The sequence below is a fragment of the Emys orbicularis genome, chromosome 5 (assembly GCF_028017835.1).
Source record: "Emys orbicularis isolate rEmyOrb1 chromosome 5, rEmyOrb1.hap1, whole genome shotgun sequence".
Lineage (NCBI taxonomy): Eukaryota > Metazoa > Chordata > Testudines > Emydidae > Emys > Emys orbicularis.
In genome coordinates this window covers 53,997,732-54,022,533 of record NC_088687.1, presented here as the reverse complement: position 1 = coordinate 54,022,533, position 24,802 = coordinate 53,997,732, and the positions used below count along the sequence as shown (strand labels likewise).

Genomic DNA, 24,802 nt, shown 5'->3' with positions numbered 1-24,802 from the left:
TCTGTGGGGGGAGGGAAGTTAGCCTCCAGAAGTGCCTTTTTGTAAGAAATCACTTATCACCTATAAATAAAGAGAAATTAGCACCTTTAATGATTGTAAAAATGGAGGGAAAATTAGTAGCTGGGACAAGAGAAGCCAAAAAGGGGAGGAAACTAAATGGCACATGTACTTATGCATCTTCTCTCCAGCCACATTGACTCTTCTAGGCCAGAGCACCAGCCCGAGAAAGAGTTGTTAAGAAAACAGAGAAGAGAACAAAGGTTATTGTTTTAACAGGAGCAGTCACAAAAGATCTAGTGCCAAATGGAGCCAATGCCATCATTACTAGGAGATTCCTGGACAGTGGCACCGGACTTCCTGAGTGACTGGGAAAGCCACACAGGCCTGGCCCACATGAACACATTCTGAATAGAAGTGGGCAACATTTTTCAGATTGTTTATTTGCCCCCCAAAAATGCAGCTTTGGGTTAACTAAAACAATGTAAATTTGGGTCGAATCTGAAGAATAGTTTCACCCCCCCCCCAAAAAAAAAATCCTGAAAAAGTCAATTTTTGTTTAAACATTTTCTAAATTTAAACATTTAAATGTTTTTGTTTCAAAAGATGGTGTCAAAAGTTAGCTGGATGTATTTTTTTTAAGAGGTGGGAGGGGAGGGTAAAAGAAACCTGACTATGAAACACTTTTTAAAATGAAGGGGAAACATTCATTTCAGGTTGGAAGAAAATGTTTTGACCCAAAACAATTTTTTCTCCTTGAATTTCTGGTTTGATCACCAAACTGAAAAATCAATTATTTGCTCAGTTCCAATTTTGAATCCCCCTTTCCAGCACTGGTGCAGTTTCCCCTGTGCTGACAATACTGTTGTAAGTGCTAGTGTAGACAGGGTCTTTTCAACTCCCTGTTCTCAGCAGTGTTAAATACAGGGGTTAAAGTAAGAAGGGATGCAGCCCACCCTCTTCTGCTAAAAGAAAAAGGGGGTTCCCCTTCTCTCCCTGGCTTGCTCCCCTTCTCCTCCTCAGCTGGTACAGGCAGAGTTCCCACTCTTGTTTCAATCTACTTTAACCACAGAGTAAATCTGAAGATCTGCAAAACCCAAATAGATTTTTCATGACACGGTGCTGAAAATGCCTGAGCATGTGTAGGCCACATCTACAATAGCGCTCATGCTGTTGCACAACTGTTCGAGTGTAGACATGGCCTTAGAATGGCAAACATTCACAATCCCACTGAAATCAAGCACAAGCCATGAACAGTTTGTGCCCCTGTTTCCCAGGCTGAGAAACAGGGTTAATAATACTTTTCTGCCTCACAGGGGAGGTGTGGGGCTTCCTGTTTGTATAGTGCTTTGAGACCTTTTGATGCAAGGCACCATACAAGGCAAAGTATGATTGTAGCTATTATCATATTCAAGTATGTGTTCTGACAAGCTTGGCTGCCTTAATGCACTCAGTTTGGGGTCTCTTGAGCAAAAGTTACCAGATGGCATGTGGTGGCTCTGTCTCCCCAGAGATGAAGTGGGCATCAATAATCCCATTTCACTTAGGCTGTCAAAATGGACTTTAACCCTAAATTCTGTGAGGCCCTTCTAGTTTAGAGCTTTTCAATCTGTTTTTTAAAACTGTATCTGTTACAGGCAAGATTGATATCACATCCTATTATTAAGGTTGCCCGACACTTCCTATTATATGGCTCTATTTTTGGTTGCTTACAACTATGACCAACTTAAACATTTTGGCTAAAATTTTCTCTGTGAAGTGTTTGTCTCTGACAGAACTTTTTGAGGAAAATTTCAGCCAAAATGGTGGTTGTTTCCAAGAATGAGGCTAGGCACAAATATATTTTGCTGATGCTAAAAAAATTCTGGTGACTTTTTCTTTAATAATGTCTAGCACACTCCCTGCTTTCAAGCAATGACTTAAAATTTGGCATTGTGGGGGTGGCTTTTGTACCAGGGATGTGCCTTTTGCCATACTTGTGAAAATCTACTAGTATCTGGCCACGTAATAAGTCCTTGAAAAACTGAAGTTCATATATGCTCTGCAGAGATTTCTTAGATTTTAGCAGCTAAATTCACTGAAGATGCTGTCCACACTAGGCACGCATTAGAGTTGAGGCACACATTTAACAGTGAGGAGAAAACAAAATATTGAATAACTGATCAATAAGTGAGCATCATCCAGTCCGTGCACTGAATGAGGCAGGGGGTCGTGGGAAAATGAGTGTGTGATGATATCATGAAAGACTGCATCATAATGCATAGGCACAAGGGGTTGCACAGGCAACCTTATTTCTAGCATTTCTTAACTTTTTTGAGTGCTTGACTTCGCTACCATAATGTTGTTTTAAGTCAAGTACTCAAAAGTTAAGAATTGCCTGTGCAACCCCTTGTGCCTATAATTTATTTATGTGTATATATAAATAAAATCAATTGTGGTCTGCCTTTGTCCAGCAGACATCAGAGGGTAAGAACCAGGCACATCTAATTTTCATTCACACCACTGTAATTCCTCTCGCTCTTATATCTCTATATATCTATATATTTATTTTTCCCCTTGCAGCAGATTTTACTTCCCTGATCCTGTTGTATTTGTAGGAGAACAATTGGGGGATGAGTCAGAATCACATTGCATTTCCTATTACAAGAATCATTCCATGTATCAGTGTGATGGGCTGTTCATCCCACACTTTCTCTGAAAGCATTAATGCAGACTGAAAATTGGGCTAATTAACCTAACAGCCTTCAATGGAGAGGAATGAGGTGGCTAAGCAATCCTCTGACTGAATGAAGACGCCCAGCTGAGGAGGAATGAGCTGGGCTGAGACTATAAAGGCAGAAAATTGGCAGCAGAAGGGGGCTGCTGGGAAAGTCTGCAGTCACTCCCTGGGAGAAGAGAGGTGTCTTTGGGCTAGCAAACCAGGAAAAGGGGGAAGCCAGGAACCTGGAGTAGAGGGCAGGCCCATGTTCCCCTGCCAGATGCTGAGAATGGCACTACAAGGCATGAATGAGTAGACTATCTAGAACTGCTGAAGGAAGACTTTAGCTGTAGGGCTGAGTCACAATCATTCCATGTGTTCCCCCTTCCAGGATACCAAAGAGGCAGCAGCAGCTCATGAAGTGAAAGCGGGATGCAGACCCAGAGAGAGGCGGAGGACTGCATGCAACCATGGGAAGAGGTGTCAACCTTGCATGCTCTTCCCCAGAATGACCAGGAGGAGGTGCCATCCCAGTGGTGAGCACCCCCATCAGAATCAGGTTCTCAGCTGGAGGGGGAAATGAGAACTTTACTTTCTGAAATGAATGGAGAAAATGAGCTTAAATACTGGAAAAAAGGAGAGTGTTTTACCTTTCTAGGGGAGGGGGAGAGCATTTGAATATGTGGAGGCTTATTTTCTCTCTGGAGAAGCATAATGAACACTTTTGTTCTCATTAATAACAATGTACAATACAGGTTTTTATACAGATTAACAAATTTACCTTCCGAACACTCCTTTGAAATATTATTAATAATAATTTACCGTACTTACTAGTGGCATTACGTATTAAGAGGGGATTCCGTATGTGAAAAAGAGGAAAGACTATTTATGCTAATTTTTTGCCCTTGGATGCATATTTTGGGTTCCTACTGGGAAGTTCTCACATATTGGTCTGGCCTAAAGAAGTCGATGGTAAATACATCAAGGTTCGCATCCTTAGTTTGCAATGAGTAAAAGTTGGTAGAACAGAGACATGTAAAATACCAAGACCATTCCAGAGTCTATTTACTCTTCCTCATAACACAAGAACAAGGGGCACTCAGTGACATAAAGAGGTAACACATTTAAAGCCAATAAAAGGACATTGAATTAACCTCGGGGTACAATGGAAACTATTATAGCTGATAAAACATTGTTTAGGCCAAAATAAAACAACAATTGTGTTTACCTTGATTGAAAAAACAGCCTGCAATCCAGAGAGCAACCAGGAAGATTGGATAAAACTCAACACAGTTTTGTCTATGGAATAAATTAATAGAAAGGTTACCTGAGCAAGAAAGAAACTATGGGTGGGATTTTCAAAAGCTCTCAGCTTTGGCTAAATGCTGTTCCCAGTGAAGTCCATGCCATTGGCTTTGATGGGAGCAGAGGTTGGTCAACAATGAGCACTTTTGAAAAATCTCACTCTTGTCTCTTTACAAATATGTACAGTTCTGTTCCTATCACTATGACTGAAATAATAGGCCTTGGTCTGAGCATCCCTGTGGCTATAGTATCAAGCATGACAAGCACATGATAGAACTTAGAGAATTTTTTCACTTCAAGGTCCCTGAAACAAAGGCAAGGTTTTCATCTCGAGGCCAAAAGACCAAAACATCAAGACACTTGATCACGGCCTTGGATAGACCAAGAGACTACCTACACTTGACCAGAGCTCTAAATGATTACAACAGTAATGGCTTGAAAACACAACTTTAAAAGTTGTACCTGACATCACTTTGTGTTTTTCTTTTCCTTTGCTCATATTCAAAATTTTAGTATTTCTTGTTTATTTAAGGCAACTTTCTATAACTGGATATTTTTATTATCCAGTAATGTTAGTTACATTAGAGAGGATTGCTTTAAAATAATCCTTACATTGCACATAAAATGTCACACTTCAGGGCATAAGCCAATCACTAAATGAAATCCTCTAGGACAGAGGTTCTCTGACTGTGGTGGTCTGCAAGCTCCATTCAGGTGGTCCGCAGATAGTTCCCTCTTAGGTGCGCGCCTGGGCGGCTGCACATAAGAGAATGAAGGGCCACCTACCTAATTAGTGGAGCCGCGCAGGCATGACTCCACTAATTAGGTGCCTGGACCCTGGAGAAGACCCTCATGTAAGGTGAGGTGGTGGCCTTGGGGGTAATAGGAGGTAGGTGGGAGGGCGCAGTGGGGTGGGGGAAATTGGGATGTGCAGGGCTGCGGCAGCCAGAGAAAGTGGTGACTTTCCCCAGCTCCAGGACTGCAGCTGCTGGGGAAAGACCCCCCCCCCCTCCCCTCCTTCTCAGCCCCAGCTTGGGGGCTGCCACAGCGGGGGGGAGAGGGCACATCCATCACATTAGAAAGGTAAGACTACTGATATTAAAATGAGTTGTGAGCTTTTATTTGTAGAACAAAAAATGTTTTTTTTGTTTTTTTTGTTTTTTAATATAGTGCTTTTATCCAAAGTGCTTTACAATAGTTAGCTAACGGTACAAACAACAGCAATTTTCAAGTGGTCCGCGAAGAAAAAGTTTGAGAACCACTGCTCTGGGAAAACATTCCCACCGTGGGCAGGTTATTCCACAATTGTCCACTGATCCACTTTTTGGATCACCTTCCCTTGATGCATCTGGTATTCGCCACTCTGAGAAGTTCCTTGACTAGATGAACCACCAGATAGATCCAGTATGACAGTTTCTATGTTAAACCAACCAAACCTAAATAAAAAGCTGGAAGCTAAATGATGTGACAGTTGAAGCTTTAATTAAGCTTCACAGTGAGTGAAGTAAGTGGGTTGACTGTATATCCAGTGTACTCTATTCAACAATAATTGCTGAATGGTTTGGCCTATGTCTGAGACACTTTTACGTAGGTGTGTAGTTTGGTACTTGTGACAACTATTGATTTTTAGCTAAAAGGATACAAAAATAGGTGTCTCACCAGGACAAGTTAATGCTTAAATGCTCATTAATTTTTTAAACTCAAACTAATTAGCCACTTTATTTGTATATTCTCAGAAAATTCAGTCTTTCATCACACATGCTATAAATTTGGGGAATATATTTTGTAATCTTCATTAAAAACAAAAAGGCTAAAACCCTGCTTAAAATAAACCCAAAGCAGCCTTAAGTGTGAAGTTTTGACCAGCACCTTCACATTAAATAGCTCTGATCTGTTGTTCCATTTCTCTATGTGTTGAGTAGCCATAGTGTATTGTCTGACAGAACTTTCTGTGATCCCCTTTTCTTCTGGACTGAAATTGCTTTTGCATACCGTTGTGGAAAATTAAAAATTCCTTTGAATATTTGAGCACAAAGATTTCTAAGCCTAATAAATACTGAGTTTGTGATCTGAGGTATGTTAAACTAGAAAGAAAAAGTACATGGAACCTCTCCATATAGTTTGTAGAGACACATAATGACTGAATCTCCTTTCAGTGTAAACCAGGAGTTGAAGACCAGTGTACCTGGGAGAATCCGGCCCAGTGAACATGGAATGAATGTGCAATGCAATTACTCTTACGAGGAGACCCAAACACTAACAAGTGGTGGACAGAAGCCTTTGGTCATGCAAGGTCTCAGGTTAGTGCAAAGTCTTAGCAAATGCTGTTCTGTGGAGATGCCCACAATTGTTACAGCCATATCTTGTAAGAGAGAGGTCACTGAGAGTTAAGATCTGTCCTCATAGCACATAGAAGATCAGAAATGCCCTAAAAAAAAAAAAAAAATCACTTCACACTTGAATGGCTAAATTAGACCTCTGTAGTGTCCAAATAATTAAATGAATAAGAAGTTTCTCATTGCCACCCTTTTAATGACCCTAGAACTTACTGTGCACGGAATATTCTGTCAAATTCTGGGGTTCCGATGACTTCTGGGGGCATGATCTTGTGCTGCTTTCTCGATTTTCCTACCAGCCATGCAAAACAACCTGCAAGTAAAAGTAATGGATCAAGGATTAAAGAGTTTTTATTTTTTCAGAAAAGCAGCAGGCCCTGTAAATCATCTACAAATCTCAATTTTTCAAATGGAAATCATCATTCCTCAGGTTTTGCCTTTAAATTGGAATGAAAAGGACCAAAACCTCTTGCAGCTCCGCTAGCTTCCCCTATAAAAATTCACATGCTGACTGCAAAGGTGACCTGAACCTTATTACAAAACCCAACTTCAGCAACTTTACACTTACGTGCTGAATGCCCCCCAAAGCAAGAGAATTCAGTAGCTAAAACGGTCTACACACTTAATATCCTGTTCCTCCTCTGGCAAAGCATGATGCTGAGGATGGCTGGCTCCTGCTCCATATGACACCCCTGCATAGGTAGCCCACCTACCTAATAGCGAGAGATCTCTTTAACAGATCTAGGGGGCCTGCCCACTTCCCAGAACCCAATATGAGATCTAGGGGGGCAGGGGTAGGAATGAGTTGGGTCTGGTTCATTGTTGCTAGGCAGATGCACAATTAGCACTAGACATCCAGAAGTTTCTGGAATTGGGTGTGGTAGTTTTGGGTATGCTCAATAGGTTCCCTGTTGCTAGACTCAGACTCCATGAGGGCAAGTAGTCAGGGCAGCTGCTTTACAAAAGAACATGTGCCTAGGGTTGCCAACTTCCTAATTGCAGAAAACCAAACACCTCTGCCCTGCTCCCTCATCTCCCCTCCCTCCATTGCTCGCTCTTCCCCCACCCTTGCTGACTTACTCATTTTCACTGGGCTGGGGCAAGGGATTGGGGTGTGGGAGGAGTGAGGGCTCCAGCTGAGGGTGTGGGTTCTGGGGTGAGGCTGGGGATGAGGGGTTTGGGGTGAAGGAGGGGACTCCAGGCTAGGGCAGGGGGTTGGGGTGTGGGAGGGGATGCAAGCTCCAGCTGGGGTGAGACCAGAAAGGGGTTCAGGGTGCGGGAGGGGGCTCCTGGCTGGGGCAGAGGGTTGAGGTTTGCACTTAACTGAGTGGTTGGTTAATTAGCTAGCTGACTAGCTGATTTCAGCAGAGAAGGAGAAAAAGAGTCTGAGATAGCAAGTATGAAAAATCAGGATGGGGTGGGGGTAATAAGCGCCTATATAAGAGAGCCCCAAATATCAGGACTCTCCCTATAAAATCGGGACATCTGGTCACCCTAGTCTGCATGGATTTCAACTGTGTGCTTCCCAGTGCAGGGCTACAGACGTGGGCTAGCTCTGCTCCAGCTAGTATGCTAAAAATAGCAGCATAGCCAAGCCAGGAGTAACATGGGCTGAGCTCAGGCTAGCCACCTGAGTGCAAACCTGACTAGACTCCCAGGATATATACGCAGGCAGCCTGCCGCCCAGCTGTTATTTTTAGCACACTAGCTCAAGCAGAGGTTGCATGTGTCTATCTACCCATACCAGGAAGCATGCTCCCAGGTATCCTTCAGACATACCCTTTGTGTGGCCCTGGGGATAGCACACTGAGCTAAGACTCAGACCTGGGTTTTATGCCTGGCTGTGCTACAGGGTGATCTTGGGCAAGCCACTTCAACTCTCTGTGCCTCAATTGCCTCAGCTGTAAAATGAGTTCTACTTCCCTCTTTTGTAAAGCACTTTGAGATCTACTGCTGAAGTGCTATACATGAGCTAAGCAGTATTATCTAAGAGGTGTATTATTATGATTATTAATTATTACTACAAATAGGCTAAATACCTGCTGTAAGTGCAAAAGTCTTAATTAAGGAGCTGTGACCAGTATTTCTATAATTTCTATTCCTGTGTGTATCTAAAATCCATTTTCATTGCCACCTTCAGCTCAGGAAACATGAATCTTATTTAAAAAGTTTGTCCGATTTTGATGGAGATGGCCAGGTCATACTTGATACAAAATTAAACAGGTAGACAAGCAAATCTGATTTATTTATTTTATAGTGGCCACAGGACAGGACAACATGGTGTTCTGCAGGAGGCTCTGGTTCAGGAGTGACCTGATACTGTTGGTCTGATAATCTTCAAGGGGACTTCAAGTGATTGGAAAAATCCACCACAGACCTTGGTAAATTATTCCAATGGTTAACTATCCTCACTGTTAAAAACTTAGCACCTTATTTTCAGATTGAATTTGTCTAGCTTCAACTTCCAGCCATTGGATTTTGCTATTTGTCTGCTAGACTAGAGCCCTCTACAATCCGAAATCTCCTCTCCATGTAGGTAATTCTAGATAAAATTAAGATTGTCATGGGTATTTTTAGTAAAAGGTAGGGGCAATGGATGATAAATCATCGAAGCCAGAGCCCGGGGGCTGAAGCTGAAGCCAAAGAAGTCCATGGAGATCTGTTAGTCACAGAATCTGGGAGCAAATTGTATCCTTAATTATAGTTATGATCAAATCATCCCATAACCTTCTTTTGGATAAACTAACTAGACTGAGCTTCTTGTCTCACTGTAAGGCAGGTTTGCCAGAACTTGTACAGGATTCCCCTCTAGAAAGGCCTCTCTTCCTCCATTAATGCTCCTTCATTTACATTGTAGCTGAGGACCGATTCACTGTCACAGAAGTCTTTTAGAGAGGGAGGGTGGCATTAGGAGGTTGAGGAGCATATTTCAGGGTAACTGTGCTCATGGGGACAAGATGGTCACTTTTTGAAATATTTCAGGGGGGGAGGAATTTTCAATAGGTCTCGCTCTGGCCCTTCCCTCTGGCCAGGGCCGGCTCTGGCTTTTTTGCCGCCCCAGGCAAAAAAGCCCTCCGGCCGCCCCCCCCCCCCCCCCCGCGGGGGGGGCGGAGCCGGGGGGGGCGGCGCCCCGGCGGCCGGGGGCAGGGCGCCAGAGGGGAGGGCGGCCGGAGCCCTGGGAGGAGGGCGGCGAGCCCCGGCGGGGGCTCGGCTCTCCCCCCCCCCCCCCCCCGGCGGCCAGAGCGCCCGGGGCAGGGTGGCGAGCCCCGGCGGGGGCAGGGCAGCGAGCCCCAGCGGGGGCTCGGCTCTCCCCCCGGCGGCCAGAGCGCAGGGCGGGGCTCGCCGCTCTCCCCCCGGCAGCCGGGGGGAGGGCGCGGGGGGGGGGGAGGGCGGCCAGAGCGCCGGGGGGAGGGCGGCGAGCCCGGCTGTGGCCCCGCTCTCCCCGGCGGCCCGAGCGCCGCGCCGCCCCCCTCCAGGTGCCGCCCCAAGCACCAGCTTGGTTGCCTGGTGCCTGGAGCCGGCCCTGCCTCTGGCCCTTCCCTTACCACCCACTCAAAATGCTCCCTTCCTCCTGCTGCCACTTAGAACCGCCAAGCCCTGCTTGGTTCACCAGCTGCAAAGGCCAATTTCACAAAGCACATGTTTCATTGGACCAACATCTGCAGCCAGCAAACCATAGCTGGTTGGTCCCCAGGCTGTACTTTGAGCCATGGGGGCATTATCAGGCTGGGACAGGATTCTCAGCTGATGAAATAAAGGAAGTTGGCCAGCTGAGCAGCCCATCATACCCAAATTGGTCTAGAACAACCTTAGTATGGACTCGGGGGAAAATCTCAACCTACTTAGGGGGGCTAGCGTGGAATTTTGTGCCTCAACTGGTGCAGTACAACCAACTGAAATGTGCTCTAGTACAGACCAGGCCTTAGCTGTAATACAGTGTACACTTGCCACTGTTGGCTTAACAAGCCTCTAGTCATTTTTGGGTTTAGGAGGCTTCAGTGAAGTTATACAAGGGTGAATTTGGCTCACCATGGGCAAAAATACAGAAACTTGTGATCATACTGCACTGACAATGGGCCCATTCCTGCAGTCCCTTAATCAGGAAAAGCTTCCACCAAAATCAATGGTATCTTTGTCTACCTCAGGATTGTGAGATTAGGTTTTATATGCCCATTGATTGTAATCTAAACTTTATACCTACCCAACTACAATTTTCATAACTTGGTACCTTTTGCAGACAGACAGGAAGTTGCTTTTCCCTTTGAAAACTAGTTGTAACAATTTTTTTTTTTAACTGGGTAATTTACATCGCTTCTTTCTTCTTAAAAGAGAAGATGAGTCTAGATGCTTTGAATTATACAATAGGTGACATGATGCCTCTGCTGCGGTGGAACAAGTTACCAGAAATTTTTTTCACCAATTGCATCTTAACTCTTCGCCAGCAAATAGAAATGAAAGCAGTTATGTATACCCTAGTTTAACCTCCTGGATTACAATCCAGCACAAATCCAATTGACTTCAACCACTGGACTCCAGTCACATCTGAGGCAGCTGAGAAGTGTGCTTGAGTTGGTCTTTTTCTGATTTCAGCTGGCAGTCACATTTACCAAGACCGTCTCCTTGCTATGAAAATCTAGCAGAAAGCTTATTTTCAAGGGACAACACCCTCAGATGTCTTATTCATGGTGCAAAAATCATGCACAGCATAAAATAAGACATTTGTATCCGTCAATGGTGTTAAACTATTCTTGATTTGAAAACATACGTTGTATCAAATCAGGTACCTCATAGTAGCACCTGATTGGAAGCAGATAAAAGGATATTAGGCGCCAAATAAGGGATGTCCCTTAAAACACAGAACAGGGGACAGTGTCTATCCTCTCTACAGAATCCTCTCCAAGCAGCCATAACTCAAATTCACTCTACTTCAGCCTGGAGACCCACTAGCTTTTCTAATGGGTCTGTAAAACCTTCCCTTCCCTCTCCTGCAGCAAGTCTTAAAAACTAAGTCATTGATGGAAACCCACTTAGTGCAAGGCTTCTGCTTGTTCATTCCATCACAGACCACTTTTTGCTTGGCTTAATCCATGGCCTGGCCTGGTTCCTTGAATACCCATGTGATTCTGGGAGGCTGAAAGCTTGTCTTACCATGCCTCTAGCTGTTGTAAGGTGAAGCATGGCTTCCAGCACTGCTGCAGAGGGGTCTTATTGCCTAGTTGTTCACTCCCAGCACAGAACTGTACATGTAGTGGAATAAATGGGAGCGCAGACAAGCCACTAGATGTTTAATAGCTAGGTGTCTTGTGCTGATAGCTGTCAAACAGTCAGACAATGGGCTGCTCCCACTACCAGAACTGGTTGTAACAGGTTCTTACACTGCCACTTTAACAGAATGCAAGGAAGAGTAGAGCTTGGGCAGGGCTGGATTTTCTGATTAACCTCACCGTCTCTGGGAGGGACTCTATTATAAAGTTAAATTGACCTAACCGCACCCTCAGGGCTGTGACAAATCACCCTGTGTGATCGGATGATACAGTTTAACTGACCTAAGCCCCTGTATAGACACTACTAGGTCAACATGATTCTTCTGTCGACCTAGTTATCGCTTGTTGAAGGGGGGGTGGATTTACTACAGTGAGGGGGGAAATCCCTTCTGTTGCTGTGGTGGCTGCAAAATGGTGTTCTAGCAGCACGCCTGCAGTGCTGCAACTGTGCCACTGTAGCATTTCCAGGGTAGAAGTAGCACCTATGTTTTAGAGTTTTCAGAATGTATTCACTTTTCAGGCAGTGGCTCTTTGCCCGTCCTTGTCACATTTCTTCCTGTTTTCACTTTAAACAGTGTAAAGTGCAGCAGCCCTTGCAGCAGGCTGAGCTTTTCATGGTAAATATTGTCACAGGAGATAAAGGCTGTGCTAAGAGCCACGTAGGTTGTTCAGGAGAGGCACATCTGGCACACACAACTCAAGAATGAAAGCAGTGTTGCCAACTTCAAACATTCAAAAATCATGAGCCAGGCCCCCCCTCAAGTTATGAGATTTTTTTAAAATGTTGGGTTCTTTTTATCTGGTTTCTGGTTATTTAATCTTGAGGGTTCACATTTTTAAGATTTTTCTCCCCAAATTATAAACTTTTTTTTTTTTAAATGAATGACATGATCCAGAAACTGGGGCTTTAAGAAAACACCAAATATAAAGAGTTGGCATTGCTGCAGACAAAGCAGTCTGCTTACAAGTACTGACAAAGCTGTAAACTTGAACCTCTGCTCCTTATCTCATGCTTATGTCCTCCTTCAACCCATACAGCATACATATCCCATGGCTTGGTGTAGACACAACCATATTATCTGAAGGAAAACAATTGTTAGTGTTGAGAATGCTGTCACTGTACCATGTCTAATCACACTATTGTCGTTCTTTTTTCTCCAGTTCCATTTATCTGCTATAGCTGTAGTTTGCAAAGTGGTGGGAAAGCCACATACAGTGTATGAATCTAAGACGCATTTCCACAGTGGATAAAATAAATCTATATATTTAGGACCCCCTGATGAGAGGATATTATGGAACATCCACATGCTGCAAGTGCCTTCTATAACTTAAGTTTTGTCATTTTTCCTTTCTGATATTCAATACCTTGCCATCTGCTTGGGGGGAGAGTTTTTAAAAGCACTTTTGGTTCAAGGCTTCATGAATGTGATTCTAGGAGTTGGCACTTTTGAGGATTCGAGCTAAGTGTCTAAAAAAACTGAAGCCAGCGCAGAACATAGCTGAAGGGTGAGTCTGCATCAGCTTACAAACTCTAGCAACAGTTTAACAATCCCAAAAATCTACAAAGAAAACAGAAAAGGGAAAAATTGTAAATCCCTCCCCTCCCCTCCCCTCCCCCCACTGCAAGATAATCCATCTCTCTGTACCACATCCTCTTCAGAGGACCGAGAAGGGGTACCTAATGCTCCAGTTGGGGGCAACTTTTTTATGAATTCTCAGATGCACAAGTGACAAGAAAACTAGCTTAGTATAAATTATCTCCAGTGTTCTAGGATCTAGGGAAACCATCCCTCAGCCCCAGCCACAAAACCCCACAGGCCTTACTTTGCTGGCAGGCTGAAAGAAGGGATACTGCAGCGAGCAAAATTAAATCACCAGCCATGTTCCCAGCAGCTTCCGTCTCCGGTGCAGCCAGGGCACTGTGTCAGTGTGTGTGTGTGTGAGAGAGAGAGAGAGCTACAGACAAAGAAGCAGGTTGGGGGCAGGGAGTGAAAATGCTTTTCCAAGACACACCTTAGGAAGAAAACAGAGCAACTTTTATTTTTCCCTTTTAAATGAGCAGTGGCTGCTTAGCCAGTTCTTGTTTCCTTGACCTGAAAATTGTTTTCATACTTGAATAGTCAGGTGGTGCTCTACTAACAAGGGCTGCATTTAGGAGTCAGCTGATTTACATCAAGTAACCAAGAAGTGAAGCTGGGTAAAAAATGCTGAATCCTTTTAGTGAAAAATTGAAAATTGTGTACTTCAGACTTCTAGGAGAAGCTGGTGGACAGAGAGCAAAAACAACCTCCCTAGGAAGTGGGGGACTTGTGGGGAGGGAGGGCATTGTAACAGCTCTAGGATTCGTTTCCTGCTCTTGCTGAACAACTCAGCTAAATGCAGACTAATTAGGCAGGCTGGTCTCCACCTAAAAATTAGATTGACCTGACTCATGGCTTAGGGGTGTGAAAAATGTAGTGCCCCTGTGTGAGGCTCAGGTAGTTAGATTGACCTACTCCTCACTGTAGGAGCCGCTAGGTTGAAGGAAGAATTCTTGGAGTGGGATTAACTATATTGAAGGAAAAATCCTTTCTGGGAATGTAGGAAGCATCTATACTACAGCGGCACAGCTGTTGTAGCCACTGCAGTATAGACATGGCCTAAGGGATGACATGACAACTGCCTATGGTTGTCTGTAGGAGTAAACACTAAGGGAGAGGAATTGTTTAGGGGTAAAAATAACAATAATGGAATTATATTAAAGGGAATTTTGAGGCAGAATATCAGAGGGAAATTTCTAATGATATGATCTGAGATAAGCCCACTTAATTGTGGCTGTCCCATTGCTTGAGACTAGACAAAACTGGGAAAACGTACATCAGAGAGCAGTCTTCTGTTGGCAAGGAATGGACCAGATGAAATAATAGATCTTTCTTGCTAATTTCTGTTAGCCTTAATGGGGATTAAGCTCCCTAAAACAACTAGGGCAAATAGTTTCAATATTTAGAAACAAATAGTTTCAATATTTTCCAGGGCACTGGGGTTGCCCTCCCCGCCTCAATGGTTTCCACCCCCCTCCCGCCCCCCCAGTAAACCAAGATTCCTCCTTTAAAGGGAGGAGGTTCTAGCTGAGGACAAAAATAAAATAATGTTAATGTTAAATCAAATATTTGATTTTAAAGCAGTTACGTTTTGAAATCCTGCAGCTTTCTTTCAGGGAGATGTTCTTTCAAAAGAATGGCTCAGTGGATAAGCACTAAGCACATGAGCTGGACGATTCTGGTAAGCAAATCCACAATTAAATAGTTACTAATGCTTACATTAGTAGGATTAGATGGGTACATAAAGGGTTAAATTAGCATCGCTTCTTAAATAACAAAACCTTTTCCTTTAAGTGAAATAAAGATGTTTTAGCAGCCATGGGAAGGGCTTTGAAAATATAAGGTAACAATGCAATTGGCAAGATAAATTGTAAAAATGCTGAACTCAAAATGTGGCTGATAATAATTAGGACTCTTTTCTTAAGACTGGTTCCACCTAGTTTGAACAGGAAAGGAGGATTGTGATGCCCCAACATACCAGTGTTGAAGCAAGACCCAATTTCCATATTTTGTTTTAGCCAAGACCAGGAAAGGGGTCAACCCCAACCTGGCCAAAACCTGGTTTTTGCTAAGATTGTAACGGTCATTATGACATCACTTATTTGTTAGTGTATACGGCTTGTGAGGGGTATTCTCAGAACCTATCTGGTCATACTGGAGCAAGCCAGGAGGAGAGGGTTATCCCTGGAACTGATCCTTTCATGAGAATGATTATGAATGTGTGTTACTGTGTGGGTGTAATTGCTTATTAGTTAGGCTTTTAGACTTGTTTAGTGCAAGGTACAAATACCATTTGGTCTTCAGATTTAATAAAGGAATTTATGATTGAATGGGGGCCATGATAATAGCTTGCATAACCAACGATGTCAAACTTCCAACAATGTTAAATTGGCGTTATTACCGTTGGACTGGCTTCATGGCAGCACAGCTCCATTGTGTTCCCAGAGGCTAGTTTAGTAGGGTTCAGAGTTAACATCCTCTTAAGTTGGGGGAGTTCACTCAACTGTTAGAGCTGCCGTTTGAGGTTGTCTGGCTACTGTTAAGTACTGATGTATTGGGCCTTATCTGGAAGGTTTTTTATAACCAGAAGGGCTAGAAACTTCAGCTGATGTAAGTTCGGTGTACAGTAGCTACATTTGACTTAAAAATTAAAACAATTGTGGGGTAAAAAGGCAGGGATAAAATGTATGGGGGAATCTGAAATCCATGGAATGTGTAAATTCCCCACACAGAGCCTGATCCACAGCCCATTTAAGTCAGTGGCTGTCTTTCTCTTGACTTCATTGGACTTTGTATCATGCCCACAGATTTCTATTTTCCTTTCCCATAACTCATAATTACATGTTTGAACTGGATTTACTCTCTTACCACCACTTGACCTGGGGATGGGAAGCTGAATTGTATGCAAAGCCAAGCTCTTAGGTTGGGTCTATTCTTGGTTGTACAACTATGGTTGTACATTTACTAAATGTCAAAGCTTCTGTGTCTGTTTGCCCTCAATGTGCATGGTGTGGAATTTGTTTTTGCCACTTGCACGTATTCTTGTGTATGTTGTGACAGAAGTGGGAATTGTCTAATATGTTTATGAACTATCTGTATGATTGTACCTTTCACTCTGGCATTGCTAACCAATGGGTGCAGAAGGATTTAAAATGCTGCTCCTGGGGCAAAGCAGGTGTCTTGTTACATAGCTGTCTAGGGTGATATTAGTGATTTGTTTAAAGATTGGCTGGAACCAACCTATAGGAATGGAAGACCCTGTAGAGACCATGGAAACCTCAAAGATTGAACAATTGACACACATTCATGGGAGGCTTCCAGCAGGCAGAACGTGTGAACTTAACATGGTTTTACAGCCAGAGAACAATGGGTGGAGGAGGTGGTGATTGGGAATTGTCTCAAAGTATGTCTACACTGAAATAGAACACCAGTGGTAGGCCCGGTCAGCTGATTCATGGGCAGGGCTCAGGCTTCAGGGTTGTAAAATTGCAGTGTAGACATTTGAGCTCAGGCTGGTGGCCTGAGCCCTGGGAGGCAGAGTCAGGTGACCTGGGCCAGCCACAGATGTTCTGTTACAGTGCAGGCAGACAGACGCACACAGAGAGAGACAGTGAGGCACAGGTCTCTTACCTGGAGCTAAGACAAAAAGAACAAAGTGAGACCGAGAAAGGAAACCAAGATGGTTCCTCCAGCAGCATGGCTTGTGGGAGCCCTCACTTTAGCCAATATGGATTACCTATTAACCTTTGCTTCTCTAACCTAAGGACTTGCTGATCCGATATTCCAGTTGCCCTGAAGAGCTCGGTGTGGCTCAAAAGCTTTTCTCTCTCTCTCACAACAATAGAAGTTGGTCCATAAAAGATCTTACCTCACCTACCCCTTGTCTCTAATAAACCCTACTGTTTGGAAAAGGTGGCATGGAATTGCTGCAGATACTTGCGGGAGTGCATTGATAAGTCTCTGAATGGGAGTCTACTGCAGTAGGACTCACTGGGCAAAGCACACAGTGAGAAACGAGTGCAGGAGCCCAAGGCTCAGTGTTGGAAGCTGTGTGGCCTACCCTTGTAGCAGTGACCCCGAGGGAGTCTAGCACACTGAGGGGATCCTTGCAAGGGACTGCTTAAAGGCTGGGGCATGGCACAGATCCTGTGGAACTGACATTTCTCTCCGCCACAGTAAATACATGATCCAGTTAGTTCCAGAGTCAAAAAGCAAGAATAGATATCTTGTACAGCGAAATGTGCTGTGATGTTTTTGGTCTATTGTAGCTGATTACTGCTGGGGGAATTCTGTGCCAAAAAGTTCTGTGTGCAATATTTTAAAATTCTGCATATTTTTCAAAATAGCACAATATAATCATGCCAGTTTAAATAGATATTTTGAAATAAATTACCAAAATAATTTAATCTGCAAGTATGTCTGTAACAATACACATCTTTAAAAAAAAAAAAAAATCAGGAAATATTTTTTTTCTTTTGGTTTTTGGTGGGAATCGGGGCTAATGGAGGAGCTCAGGGAAGGAGCCTGCCAGAGTACCAGGAGAGTTGTTGGGAAAAGTATGGAATGGTGTGTGTTTGTCTTTTTTTGGGGGGAAGGTGTTAAGGAGTAAAGGGGGGGGGGGACTGACCCTAGCCTCCGTCAGGCACATCTGCACACCCCCTGTCCCTGTGTGCCCCTGCACTCTCCTACCCCATCCATGTCTGTCCCTGCATTGCCTTGTCCCCTCTCCATGTGACCCTGCAGCCCCCCTCCCATTCAGTCCCTGGTTCAATGCTGTCACCCCATTAGCCCTTCTGAATCCCAGTCTCTGACACCCCCCCACAGCAGTCCCCTGTGCCCCGCTCTGTCTGTCCTGTGCCTGCTCACCTGGCCCTGTTGTGAAGAATGCAGCCTCTTTCCCTTCCCTCTCAGTCTGTTGGCTGCCCTCTCTTCTGGTGTCACAGCAGCCCCTTGTGGGTGAAAGGTGTAACTGCAGCACCTCGCCAGCAGAATCTATATTCGGTGGAGGAGTGGTGCAGAATTTTCCCAGGAGTAGCTGATGTATCAAAGGCCGTAAAAAAGCATATCAATTTGCTTTGTCTTCCAGACATTTGCAGCAGTGTTCAAACAATAACTGAGGAAGCTTTAAAAAAAAAAAAAAAAACAGGTATTGGAAATGCAGTACACTATGAGAAACTTGCATTTTACACTAGCTTAGCAATTTTAGATAGTCTATGGAAATAATACTTAGCTCTTATACAGCAATTTTTATTTAGAGATTGCAAAGCACTTTACAAGGGAAGACAAGTATTATATATCCAATTTACAGATGGGGAAACTGAGGCACGGATCAGTCAAGTGACTTGACAAGCTCAGCCAGCAGGTCAGTATTGGAATGAGTATGGAATCCACAGTTCATGATGCCCAGTTCAGTCCCCTGTGCATTGGAGAAGTGATTTATCACAAACTAATTACACTGCTCTACAGTCAAAATGCTTCTGAAATAAATGTAGTCAAACTTTACTAATTCTGGGTCACTGAGAACGAAAATGATGCTTAAAATTGTTGATTGGCTCTAGTTTTCAAGATATGCTATTGGGTCAGTATATACGACCCTTGACTTGGGAATGGTGGAGGATAAGTGAGTTATAAAGGGAAGGGATCTCAATTTAAACCAGAAATGACTAAAATACATCTTTGACAGGATCTATGAATAAATCTATGACTGGGTTTGGACAGTACTTGCTTTTTAGGCAAAACAATGAATGATGCAATCTGAAGCTGGTATTGCATCATACATAATATGAATTGCATCATGTTATTTCTAGAAGTCATGGATGATGCAATCCTAATGAAGCTTACATCACTCTGCTGAACAAATTGCCCTATATCAGCTCTAGAAATCATACAGTGTCGTGCTCTTATTTGTCAGTGTTTGATTTTGCAAAGGGACACATTTCTGTTTAGCCAAAGTGAGCAGAGATGCTTCGTACTTGTGTGAACAGTGCAGATAACTTCTGCTATGTTTGTGGTGAAGTGACTTTTGCATCACAAAAGCGCAGTATAACCACTATGGTTAAGAAAGCCTATCACCTTTATTTTGGCTGCAAAATTGGAGATCAGGACAAGAGGTGGGCCCCACACATATGCTGCAACACTTGTGCAACAAATCTTTGCCAGTGGTTGAACAGGAAAAGGAAATCTATGCCTTTTGCAGTGCCCATGATTTGGAGAGAGCCAACAGATCATACCAGCAATTGTTACTTCTGCATGGTGCCTCCAGTTGGGAAAGGTGTGTCAAAGAAGAAAAAGTGGACTGTGCATTATCCAAACATTCCATCAGCTATACGCCCAGTACCCCACGGAGAAGGACTGCCGGTTCCTGATGCACCAGAATCATTCTCACTTGAGTCGGAAGAGGATGAAACTTCTGGTCCTGAGCCATCAATGTCACAGGACCCACATTTTCTCCCATCCTCCTCCTCTGAACCACACCTCATAACACAAGGTGAACTGAATGACCTTGTCAGGGATTTGGAACTACCCAAGAGTAAGGCAGAGCTGTTGGGCTCCAGTCTACAGCAGTGGAATCTCCTGGCAGGTGATGTTAGGGTTTCCATGTTCCGTGACCGTCAAAAGGATCTGGTCCCACTCTTCTTCATGGAAGGTGATCTTGTAGCCTGCAACAACATCGATGGTGTGATGGCAGCCCTCAACATCGTTCACGATCCAGATGAGTGGAGACTGTTCATTGATTCATCCAAGACGAGTCTTAAAGCTGTTTTACTGCATAATGGCAATGTTTTGCCATCAATTCCAGTTGGTCATGTAGTCCATATGAAGGAAACCTATGACAACATGAAACAACTTTTGAGGTGCATAAACTATGACCAACATCAGTGGCAGCTTTGTGGCGATTTGAAGGTTGTTGCTCTCTTGCTTGGTCTGCAGACTGGATACACAAAGTACTGCTGTTTTCTCTGCGAATGGGATAGTCGTGCAAGAGATTCCCACTACATCAAGAAAGATTGGCCACTCCGACAGTCATTGGAGCCTGGGAGGAAAAGTGTTCAGCATCCACCACTTGTTGAATCAAGGAAGATTTTGTTACCACCCTTACACATCAAGCTGGGTCTGATGAAGAACTTTGTCAATGCTATTGACAAAACACAAGCAGCTTTCAAGTACCTCCGTGGAAAATTTCCAAGGTTAAGTGAAGCTAAGATAAAGGAAGGTGTCTTTGTTGGTCCTCAGATTCGTGAACTTCTTGGAGATGATGCATTTGACCATGCACTGCGTGGCAAGGAAAAGACGGCATGGAAAGCCTTCCAGTTAGTGGCAATAAATTTTCTCGGAAACAACAACAAGGCAGACAACTACAGGTTGTTGGTGGAAAACCTCCTCAAGGCATACAAAAGCCTTGGTTGCAACATGTCACTAAAGATCCATTTTTTTGCACTCTCATCTAGATTTTTTTCCACCGAACTGCGGAGCAGTGAGCGATGAGCACGGCGAGCGATTTCACCAGGACATTGCAACAATGGAGAAACGCTATCAGGGCAAATGGAGCCCATCAATGCTTGCAGACTATTGCTGAACAGTGACAAGAGATGCTCCATTTAATGAATACAAGAGACAAGCCAAGAAGCGCCGAGTAGACCCTGAATAGGACTAAACTATGTACATAATAGTTTTTTGCCTTTTGTTCCATAATAAATTTTATTTATATAACCCTTTGGCTGATTTTTAAAGTGTTACATAAACAGGACAGGTGAAATATTATCATGTAAAGCAACCATAAACACATGAAAAGACCTAGGTTTACAATTTATGATTAAAACTCTATCTACACAATACACATAGACATAAAATGTAAAAACTTAAATATCTTAAACAGTAGCCAATCAGTTGTTTTAATTGTCATATTTGAATTCAGCACATCAAAATACATAATAAATAGCACATTTTATCTCTGAAGCAGATGACTTCTCAAAAATTGTAGACCAGTGTTATTCTTTTATGCTTCTCCCCTTCTCACTCCATCCCCTGCATCTCCCTACATGATTCTTACTGAAGAGATTCTGTCTGTTCCATCTATATAGAAACTCCCTGCTGACCCCACTGAGAAGGCAAATCCCAGCGGGGTACTGAACTCCTGCCATAAGAGAGCAGATGGTTGGTGTAATGAAGCCAAAAGCGTCTTAAGTATAACCCATGTAGGATCAAATAATCTGTTTTACTGGTGGTATACTGTCAAAGCTGGTAGGTTTTGCCTCTAGGAAAGCAGAAAAGAGTTGAGCTTTGGATAAGGCAGTTTCTAAAGTGTACTGGGAGGGTATAAATGTTCTAAAAGCCCAATAATAACTGAAACTGTGCAGCTGCTATTAAAGAAAATCTCTTCTTGTAGTCCAGTGTTTTGGACTGTACACTAAAGTTCTGGAGACAATGGATTATCCAATCTTATAGCAATATATTTTAGACAATCAGATTTGTTTTGTTTTTTCCATGCAGTTCTTTATGCTTTGTTCCTTAAGGCTGGAATACCGATTTTGTTTGCATGGCTGCTTTTTACTCTGCGCTTGAGCAAAGTAAATATTAGTAATTTTATTTAATAACTGAGCATTAAGGAACTGGTTTGACTGTGAATGCCCTCACTTATTGCTGGTCCAAGATCCCTCTAATCTTGTTGAATTTAACAATTGAAGCCTGATTAAATTTAGTTCTAATTTATACGGGAGATAAAAATGTCGTCCTGTGTTTCTTGTGTTGGATAATGTTTCTGTTAATATAGTTGTAAGTGCAACAGTATGACCATTTTAAAACCAAAGGACAATTTTTACCCTGTTTGATATTCCTTAGAGCCTAAGATTCAGATCTGAAACTGACACAACCTACAACCCTGAGGCAGTGGCTCTCAACCTTTCCAGATTGCTGTACCCCTTTCAGGAGTCTGATTTGTCTTGCGTAACCCCAAGTTTCACCTAGCTTAAAAACTACTTGCTTACAAAATCAGACATAAAAATACACAAGTGTCATAGCACACTGTTACTGAAAGATTGCTTATTTTCTAATTTTTACCATATAACTATAAAATAAATCAATTGGAATATAAATATTGTACTTACATTTCAGTGTATAGTATATAGAGCAGTATAAACAAGTCATTGTTGGTATGAAATTTTAGTTTGTACTGACTTTGCTAGTGCTTTTTATGTAGTCTTGTGTAAAATTAGGCGAATATCTAGATGAGTTGATGTACCCTTTGGAAGATCTCTGTGTAGTCCCAGGGGTATGAGCACCACTCCCTGAAGTACCTGTTGGGGTAGCACAGGTTATAAATCAGAGCAAAATTACACCTGAGGCCTGATTCTCCACAACCTTGTGCTCTAATGTAGGCATTTACACCCAAGAAAAGTGAGTGTAAAACACCACTGGCAATATTTTACACTCATGTTCACCCATTGGTCACACAAGAGGGAGGAGAATCAGGCCCCTCATGTAATAAACATTTACTAAACTCTGGGATTGTTCTGAATTTATACCAGTGTGACTGACATAAGAAATTGGCCCACTAATTTTTCTGAAATGACTGTATCTGGGAGAAAATTACATATATTCCAGATTGTAAGTACCAAAAATACTCCACTCTGTCACTTACATCATCGTGGAAGTATTATTGTATCTGTGTTACAGAAGTAGACAGCAGAGGGAGCAAGCTGAACAAACTCAGTTCCTGATTGTGCTGATAGAAACAATGGTGCCAATTGTTATTGAGATTCTTGGGCTATTTGAGATTTCGCGTTAAGCCCTGGCTCCTGGAGACAAGTGATTAGAAGTGAATCACAGCTTTCATTTAAGAAAAGTTTCTAGTTCTCATCATTGCCGGAAGAAAAGCTTGGAAAATGTGATCCAAGTGCACCCTAAAGGCACAAAACCTATGAGGCAAATATAGGCATAATGTCTTAAAAATCATGAAGTTCATAATTTGGGGGGGGCTGATCCAGGATTTTTGAAATTTGGGGATGGCAATACTGCAGGGATGCGCTGTAGATTGTCATGGTACTATATAGAGAGAACTTACATGGGACCTCAGGGAGAGAATAGGTGTTGGGCACCTGATCCATTTCAAGCTCTAGTTGTTCAGTGCCCAAGAATTCTCACCAAATAATAAAGAAAAACTATCTTCCATTATTCACCCATCCTAGCCACTGGACATTGGTGGAATGAGACACACTCTCATTGAGGGGTGTGTGTGTGTGTGTGTGTATGTATGTATATATATGTATATATACACAAAAATATTTTTTTTAAAGGGCATTAGATAAACTATGGAGTGATCTTCTTCCCTCATTTACACCCAATGCAACCACATATTGACTTCATTAGGTTGCATGGATGTAAGTTGGGAAAGAATTTGGCTCATAATATGGCCATCTGCATTTATAAAAGATTTATAACACAGATGGAATTAGGCACCTATGAGTTACTGTATGTACATAAATTCTCCCTCCCACACCTACACACCCAGAGGTCCATTCGGTTTCTTTCTCTTTTGGACATCATTATGCTTTTTTTCATTTTGGAAATTGAAGGACCATGTGCATCTCTGAAGCCTTATCCCAACCCTATGTTTCATCTCAGAGTAATCATTACAAAGCTTTCCTTGTACCAGTTCAGAGAGAAGTCTAAATCATGTCTTAAAAAAAGCCAGAAAGCTGCTGGATGTCCCATTTTGTTCAGTGTTAGGTCTGGTCTCTGCTCTGAGAGTGTCCATAACTGGGGAGGCTTTGGAGAGATTTTCAAATCCTTCTAGCAGAAAGGTGCACAAGCACATCTGTTCAGCCATGCAAAAGCTGAGGATGCAGTGTAAACAGAGTCTATCTGCTGTGGCACGTCATTTGGTACAAGCCAATGATCTCTCACTTCTTGTGTCCCAAGAGCTACTACAAATCTGAAGGCTTCTTGAAGAGTCGGGCTGTTCTCTGCAAAGTTATTGCTAACTCAAGGGGGGGATGTGGAGTCTGCCGATTTCCCTCTGCTCTTCAGAGGGAAAAGAGTGAATGCAAAATACAAAGCTATAGGCCATCTTTCCTTTAGCTTAATTGTGAGAAGTTTAATGACTGATCTGAAAGCAGGCAGAGTCAGGATGGGCAATGTGGGCCTCTTATTTGGGGGGGCACTACATGGTGATTAGAGAGAGAAAATCATAACTGATTATAAAACAGTTTATGACTTGTTAAAAATAAAACTGACTTGGTCATTTTTTAGCTGGTATAGTCAATGATTTATTCATAGATTAAGGTCAGAAGGGACTATTATGATCATCTAATCTGACTGCCTTTATAACAAGTCGGTGTTTCATAGGTTAATAATAATTTATAATACTGTAATCCATTAATAAATTATGGGAGCTGAGAGTTATTCATGTTTCTAAGAGTTCCTAATATTTCCTCTCTCTCTCTCTCTCTCTCTCTCTACAGCCTCTCTAGTTTACAGTGGATAATCCTTATTGCCCTCATGGCTGTTTGAGATCCAGATCCTTTATGATTTACCTTTGGATCAAAAGAAGATTTAAAGATTTTCCTGTTGCTATTGAGCAATTGCAGACAGATCCTGAACCCATCTTACTTGCTCTGATCCTGT

General features: G+C 42.8%; 1 protein-coding gene across 1 annotated transcript in view; it reads right to left on the bottom strand.

The window, feature by feature from the left end:
* Window positions 1-24,802, bottom strand: part of MGST2 (microsomal glutathione S-transferase 2) — a 70,525-nt gene that overhangs the window by 5,992 nt on the left and 39,731 nt on the right. Inside the window, exons 2-4 of the mRNA XM_065405673.1 lie at window positions 13,425-13,519; window positions 6,550-6,649; window positions 3,924-3,994 (exon numbers count right to left, since the gene is read on the bottom strand). Of these exons, the coding sequence (XP_065261745.1) occupies window positions 3,924-3,994; window positions 6,550-6,649; window positions 13,425-13,519 (266 nt within the window). The remainder of the gene's footprint in view (window positions 1-3,923; window positions 3,995-6,549; window positions 6,650-13,424; window positions 13,520-24,802) is intronic.